The sequence below is a fragment of the Mastacembelus armatus genome, chromosome 19 (genome assembly GCF_900324485.2).
Source record: "Mastacembelus armatus chromosome 19, fMasArm1.2, whole genome shotgun sequence".
Classification (NCBI taxonomy): Eukaryota; Metazoa; Chordata; class Actinopteri; order Synbranchiformes; family Mastacembelidae; genus Mastacembelus; species Mastacembelus armatus.
The window spans coordinates 16959830-16967910 of NC_046651.1; the positions used below are offsets into that span (position 1 = coordinate 16959830).

Here is an 8081-nt window from a genome sequence, read left to right on the forward strand (position 1 = left end):
TGAAAGGTTGTCACTGGTCCTTCAGAGGAACAGCGAAAAGAATAATGTTGTAGACTGACTGATGTTTTTTAAGACTGCGTTTACAATATCATTATTTTAATTTAGTCTTATCCTCAATTATGTCCACTATTTTGAAATGTGATGGACGACCACTTGGCCACAGCTACAAACCCTGATTTAGGGCTTGTATAAAAGTAGCAGGGCTGTGAAGGAGTACATGCATGATTATAGAAGTATCTCTGCGCCTCAAATGACCGGGTACAACATGTGTCAAAGCAGTGATATTGACCAAGATAATCCCCTTCACATCTCTGGCTTTATTTATTTTTAATCTTTCGAGCTTCTCTTCTGTCTTTCCTCTGCGTGCCCGGGTCCACCGCAAGAGCAGACATCAGAAAAGACCAGTTTGATGCTAATGAACCCTAATCCTATCACAGGACTTGTTCATTCTCCCTCAAGAGGGCAGTGTTTGAATGAAAGAGCCTCCATCTGTCAGCACTCATCAAATCACTGGGATATGAGAGATGCCAAGAACTTGGAGGAGAGTGTATTTCAGTCCACAGTCCATATTATTTTATTTAAACCAGATACGAGGATGTAAAATACTGGACTCCCATGTAAAACATTACATTTAAATCACAGCACAACGGGGGGAAGGAATTAAAGACCTGATGTTATAGTTAAAACTTCCCAGCCCATTTAGTCTGAATGTCTGTGTAATAATAGGTCATTAATTAATGGGAGATATTAAAGCTAGTTTTGGGTGCAGCCACAGGGTGAAAATATGTTGCACCAGGGGAACAACTTAATTTCTCTGTCTCGCCTTGAGACCGCATCCAAAATAAACCACCTAAAAAAAAAAAAAAAAAAAAAAAAAGCCCAAATGCTTTGGAGAGGATGCGTGTGTGCAGTTAATCCCAACAGCAGCAGCACAATGAGATGTGCTAGTTTCTTCTCCTCTCACCTTTTCAGCCTCCTCTCACTTTCTGTGTCAGCCCTGCTCTGCTCTCCTCTCCTTTCACCTATTTTGTTTTCCTCCCCTCCCACCTCCGTGCGCACACATCCACCCCTCTCCCCTCCATGCTTCTCAATGAATTGTTAGCCCAGGTTCAACCCCTCCCACTCTGTGTGAGCGCTTAATTGTCAGGATTGACGAAAACTTGCGTAGGCTTAAATACCGTGTGCGCCTCTTGCGCTGAGAGTGGACTTGACCAACTTGTCCAAGCGGGCATCTCTTCTCTGCGCGTCTTTTATCTGCTTGGTGCGCTTTGGTTTATCTCGACCGACCAGCATGCAGGTGTCTCTGGCCCTCCTCGTCTCCAGCTCGGCGCTCCTGCTGCTCCAGGGATGCTGCACCGCTGTGAAGGGATGGAAGGTACTAAAAAATGATGCCACGGAGATTTTACCGGAATACGCAGAAAACACTCGGACACCCCAGGAGGCAACACAACAGGCGTCCAACGGCAGCAGCAACAGCCACAGCAACACTATGGATAACAGGGCGAAAAACGGTGGAAGAGCAACAAACACAGTCTCCTACAGTAAGTATGCCTTTCAATGAAATCTTAGATCTTTCCGAAAGTGAGAGGGGGGGAGACCAGTGGTGTGTTTGAGGTGTTTGGAAAGAAAAAAAAACATCCTGATGCCTCATTAATTCCGTGCAGTGTTTTAAATTGTTAAAGGCTCAGCGTTTATTTTGATCTTAATGCGTAGTAGTGAGCGAACCAGCACCAGAGCTGTGTAATTAGAAATAAAAGCGTTTAGATTCACGTGAAGTCACATAACAAGCGACCACGAGTGCGCAGGATGTTAAAAAAAAAAAAAGCTACAAAATAAATCACATTTTTAAGAATAATGACGCAAAACTGCCATTTAAAATCGTGTAAACACATGATATTTATATTTACTAATTTTAACAGGCCCGTATGTACTTTCACATTGTAGGTAAGGTTGTTAGAGGGAATTGTGGTTGTAGTGGTCGTGCGTTCAGACTGTGCCGCTAAGTCCACAAATGCCCAAAGACCCTTGAACGCCTCGTCATTTTAAGACATTTGTTTTTCCTAATGTGTTAATTAGAAAATTGTTTTGTCTCTTTTGACATTTAAAACTCGGCTCAGGATATTTGGACTCAGGATATGTGGAATTATCTGACTAAAACACACAGAACAACCTGCTTTTTAATATCGCACTTTATTTTTACACTCAATCTCTGATGAAGAGCAGCAATGTTGTGTGGGAAGGCTGTTTTCTTGCTTAATTCATTGCCAAAGATGAGGGTGATCAGGGTGACACACACACACACACACATTCTTGTGGTTTTGTCCTCTACACAAACTGAAGTGGAGCATTCAGAGACACATCAGGGCTTTTTTCACATTATCTTCCAGGTTATTTCCTTCTCTCCTTATACTATTAGTCAGGCTCTACTTACACCAGAACAATTTGATTGCAACAACATGTCTCCCAGATAGAAAAACCCCACAGTTTGTTCATTGAGGGATGTCTTTTGGGGGTTTTGGAAATTGCTTTTTAAATGCAACACTGCCTTTGAGAATGATTCCCACCTGTGGTCAGTAAAGGTTACGTGTTCTGATTGAGCTGTGCTGTAGAATAATCTCACGCATGCTCTCATGGATTTAAGATGGGTGGTGCAATATTCTCACAGATTTGGCTTCATTGAATCGTTGCCACTCAGATTGGAGAATCAGAGCAAGAAGATGATTGATTACATTAGAAGAACAACAGCTCAGGGAGCGTTAGCACGTCAAGATCTGTTAGTGTGGCTGATATTTGCCTATTAACACCTCAGGATGATGAAAACAAATACCAAGCAACGAATAGATTGTGTTTTGTATTCGTTTGTATTTGTATTCGTTTTATTATTAAGCAGCTTTTAAAAAGAGATGGAAAATGTTTCGTCGTTGGCTTAAAAATAAGCGACACTACGTATTGGGTTTCACACACCAAGGCAGAAATCTCTTGGATTATTTATTTATTTATTTATTTTATCCCTTTCTCTGTTTTTGTCCTGGGACGGCTTCTCATGGTCCCTGTGGGGTCACAGCCGAGACTTTGACCACTGCCTGGCCTCTCTCCAAACCTCTCCCAAGACCCGTCTCTCACCACCGGGGGAGAAGAACAGTTCACACATCTTTACAGTAGTCCGTAGTGTAATCCCTGTTTTTCCAGGCCACCCTCATTAGTAATGTTATTTTCAGGCTGACACCACAGAGGAAATCAAGAAGGATAAGACAGACTGAGATGGGACTAAAACAGTGAGCAAGGCAACCTGACTTTTTGGGCTACAGAATAACACTAGATCAGGTTCTCATGGGGAGGGAAAAAAAACAAAAGCACCTCCACATAAATCCTTTGTTCAGCCCTTTATGCAAAGAATGCCACAGATGAAAACAGATCCCTCTCTGAGTGTATCGTTTCTTAACCCACGGTTCCTTTGCCCCTTTTTTACACACTGCTTGTAAAAAAAAAAAAAAAAAAAAAAAAAAAAAAAAACACAGGACAATAACTCATGCATGTGGCTGTTAAAAAGCTGTGGCTGAATATAGGATTACAGGCTGAGTGTGTTGTCTCAAGTCAGTCTGGCAGATGTCCAGTTTGTTCAGAATTGTACAGTTGCAGCACGGCCTTAAAATAACCAGACAGCTATTTACTCTTCCTTCACCACACACATTTCCTGAGGGCCAACACTGTATGCCAGCTTTTTCCTCCAGCCCAAACCTCCATTAGGTTTGATTGAGCTGTTTAATGGCTGGTCTGGATTTGCTATCAGCTGATTACTGCCAGCTGGAATTCTTTGTCAAATCTCATCATCAGTTAATGATCAGACCATGAATCAACTGCAGAAACACTGATCTGATCTCATTTGTTTAAATACACAAACTGCTGTAATTGTTAAATTTCTAAGTTCTTCTTTTTTAGCTGCATGTTTGTATCAGAATGAAAATAAAATGCCTTTGTCTGTTTTTAATTGGCTTTTTGTTACAAGAGTAAGACAGTAGGTGAATCGGAGAAACCGTCACACACTGCAATAAGACACAGCTGCAGCACTGAAGCAGTTAACCTGCACAATGTCCATTCCAGTGTGCAGAACTTCAAAGTGTTTGTTTTGGGCTGAAGCCATGAGTGTAACTGTGATATTCTGCTCTCCAACCCAGGTGCCTCAGAGCTGAGCTGTAGGGAGCTGCGTTCCACCCGTTACATCACCGACGGATCCTGCCGCAGTGCCAAACCTGTCAGGGAGCTGGTGTGTTCGGGCCAATGCATGCCTGCACACCTCATGCCAAACTCCATCAGCCGCGGCAAGTGGTGGAGGAGCAGCGCCACGGACTACCGCTGCATCCCAGCTCACTCCCGGACACGGAGGGTCCAGCTGCAGTGTCCCAACGGCAACACTCGGACTTACAAAATCCGCGTGGTCACCTCCTGCAAATGCAAACGCTTCAGGCCCCACCACAACCAATCAGTGGCCAAGGAGGTCCCGAAGACACAACGCAACAAGAAGCACAGTCGTACGTCTCAAGATCGGAAGAACAACAACACACCACTGACGGGCAACTCGTACTGATGCTGCTCAGCCTTCAGGACAGAGACCAAAGCACATTCATACACACGCACACGTTACACAACACACCGACCAACTCATCTCCTTCACATAGGGAGGAGGTGCTAGAGAAATTACAAAGAGCGATTTATAAGCTAATTGCTGGGCTGATTTTAAGTCACCTGTCGTTATGTTTCAGCCACTTGTCAGCATATTTGTGAACTTTGCTTATTTGCATGATGAAATGAGTCAGTGCCAGGGCTTGCCACGACTGTGACTGGTCAGGAGATGCAGCACCATGTTGGATAATACCATGCAAGTATCTGATCACCCCAACAGTGCAAAACCTCCCTGGGCTCATTTCTGGCATCCACTCCTACAGATTTCACTTAAGCATAATGAAAGTTCCTCCCCAAGGATTCAAGCCCATCTGTACAAACATCCAGCGGATGCAGAGCTACACTGCACTACAGCTCTGTTTAAGACTGAAAAGGTGTATCTCAGCTCCAAAGTGGTTGTAATCCATCTTCTACTGGCTGTGTGTGTAGAGGAGATGGTGGCAGCTCTGAGGGCTCTGACGGTGGGATGTTGACAGGTTCGGAGGGGCCCTATCCTGTACGGCCGTCCACACAGCCCTCTGGCAGCCCACTAAAGGCTTCACTCATCAGGACAGACCTACAGCACTTTCCAACTGCAGCAGCCCCAGCCAGGCCTGTCGGTCACAGTCACAGCTTTCCCATGGCTAGATACAGAAAGCTAGGAGAGAACGCAGCAGTTTTGTCAGCACTGACACCAAAGGGGCAGAGGGCATTCCTCCGACTCCTCTTAATTACTAAATGAGCCCATTCCTCTGTTAGGATTTGAGTCATAAAAAGCCATTTCCTCCAGGCCAGTTCCTGTTTGCTGGAAACACATACAGAAAGTGCACATGTGTGTAGGAGGCATCAGAAAACTGTGCGTGGTTGTGTCGTTACCTAGGGGCAGAGCGCTGTCCAACACACCCACACCAGAATTCTTTTGTAACGGGCCAAAGAGAGCAGCGACCAACCATCCACAGCCAAAATCCATTTGTTGTGTTAGCCTGCAAGATACCGCCAGTCCCCTCAGCTCCCATTCTGTAAATAGCTCCGACAGGAAACACAGGAGTAAAAATAACAGTGAAAACAATAATTCAGTTTTTATCATTGTACTGACTGCAGAAACCTGACAGGAAGAGGAAGTGCTGATACCCAACGCATCAGACAACACAACCTCCTTCCTCAGCAAAGCCTCACATTGGACTTGACTTCATGAAGAATATTCACAATGTTTCCACATATTGTCGGCATTTTTCCGCTTGTATTACTTCCTGATTTTGGTTATCTAAACTCCACTGACAATGTTTGCTTCTCTTTCCAACTTCTATGTTTGAAATAGCAACTGGAAGGGGTTGGTCATGTAAACTGAGAGCTGCGATGCATAACGTGATTGTACATATACCTGTGTGGTCTTCTGCAGCGGTGCCCCCGCCTGCTGGGGGGTAAAAGAGAAGCGTGGAGGGAGGGAGGGAGGGAGGGAGGGCTGTTTTCTGCAGGCACAAAGAAGGACTCTTACAAAGAATGAACTGCATATTTATTTTTTATTTCCACATTTAAATTATTTATGCAACTTTTGTAGTAAATGATAGCCATTATTGTCTTATAGTATTATAGAGTCTTTGGAAATGAAATTCTGTACAGTACATGAATAAAGTAAAGGCAGATATATTTGAAAGAACTGGCCTATTTGTTGTCATTCGTATTCGTAAACTCCTAAATGTGGCATTTCTAAACATCTCTAAACATTTATTAAATGTTTCTAAAAGTCGATAATGCAGTGGTGAATACCTATAAAGGCTTATTAATGTATAGGTGGAGGCTGGTGTACGAACACATAATGAATGGCGATCTGTCTACAGCTACATTACAGTATGTTAACCATTTATTGATGCTTACATACTGTTCATAAATGCTAAATATTGCATTTTTAAAAGTTTTGGATGTGTGATTGTCGCTCAAAGAAACCGAGACAATTAGGAAGCCAAAAATGTAGGTTTTCCACTGTTTGTCTGCAGAGCTTTGCAAAAAAAAAAAAAAACGAGGAAACTTGACTCTTGAGATCTCTGCACAGCCACAACACCAACATCTCTTTGTTTATGACAGTGGATGCGAGCCATAGCCATCACTCAACCTAATTCCTCTCCGCCTCTCCTCCCTCAAGGCCTCAAGCTTGATGCACTGTGAGTTTGAGAGTTCAAAACTCATCCCACTTTGCTTTATTTGTGGATGCTTGTCATATCTGGAGCTCACTTGCCAAAAGTGCTACCAGTGCTCACTGAGACTTTGGACCTGCAGTTAAATGGGAGCTACACAAAGACACTATACCTAACTAAATGAAGCGTTTATGTTCACGTTGAATCTGCAAGTGTGATTTTTAATTACTGGGACAAAAGCAGCTTTAAAGGGCCAAATAACTTTAGTGTAAATACAAAACGGAAAATCGCTGTGGCAACTGTGACTGAGAGCCTGTGTTTAGTCGTGCCAGTGCAGAACAGTATATATTGAATTTCACTACATCATCCATAATGTGCAGTCATTATGTCGTTTTCAGGTCCCATTTTCCAGACATGTCACGCTTTTACTCAGGCAGCTAGCATGGAATAGGTTTCCCAAGAAAATCAAGAACATATTCTTAAGAGCAGTACGCAGTATAAATATACTGTCACCGATGAAGCATCTGCCCCACGTTACTGTGTGCATACACTGCAACCTGCAAGTGACCCTTACAGACAGGGAAAACGGATCAGTTCCCAAATCTAGCAGGTCTACAACACGTTGTTCAGGCCCAGACTTAAGTGCCATCAATTAACTTTTTGAACCCCAGGTGCAGGAGTCCCTAAAGTCCCTACTCTAAGTGTAAGAAACAGGATTGAGTTCGGTTCACGCAACACAGAGTTCACAGACAGTCCCTGTTTGACTCATGGCCTATATAAAGAATATTTATAGAACTGACATACTGACCACAATAAATAATAACTGGCCTCTTCTGTCCAAATGTGGGGGAAGAAATGATAGGATTGTCCTACAGGAGAAGATTAAAGCTCTGTTCATCTGGTTGAACAGGCGTTCAGCAGTCACTTCCCTCTGCAAACCCTGAGCAGCTTATCTTTCAAATGCCACTTACTGAAAGATAATCAAAGCCCTATCCTGCTGTCAGTGCAACTCGTCTCCATCTCATCGTGTCTTCAGTTTAACTCTCTGTGGAGTAAATGTTGAGATACATGCTTCCAAATATATGTTTAGGTTCTGTTTCCTCCTGTGTGCTCACATAATGCAATGGTAAAATATCTCCTTCGACTTTGTGCGGTTCAAGCTTTTTGTTCAGCACACAGCCAGAAAGTTGTCTAGAAGGCAGCCACTTGAACGGCTTAGCCGCTGTCAACACAGGCCTAACTGATGTTCTGCCAAAACGCAGAAGAGACAGTCAAATTAAATAGATTGTG

The 8081-nt window shown here is 43.4% G+C and overlaps 1 protein-coding gene across 1 annotated transcript; it reads left to right on the plus strand.

Annotated features, from left to right (window-relative positions):
- The first annotated feature begins 881 nt into the window (after positions 1-881).
- On the plus strand, positions 882-6091 carry sost (sclerostin). The gene is made up of 2 exons (XM_026314811.1): positions 882-1541; positions 4176-6091. The coding sequence occupies exons 1-2, from the start codon at positions 1292-1294 to the stop codon at positions 4583-4585; spliced, it is 660 nt and encodes a 219-aa protein (XP_026170596.1). The 5' UTR covers positions 882-1291; the 3' UTR covers positions 4586-6091.
- The last annotated feature ends 1990 nt before the right edge of the window (positions 6092-8081 follow it).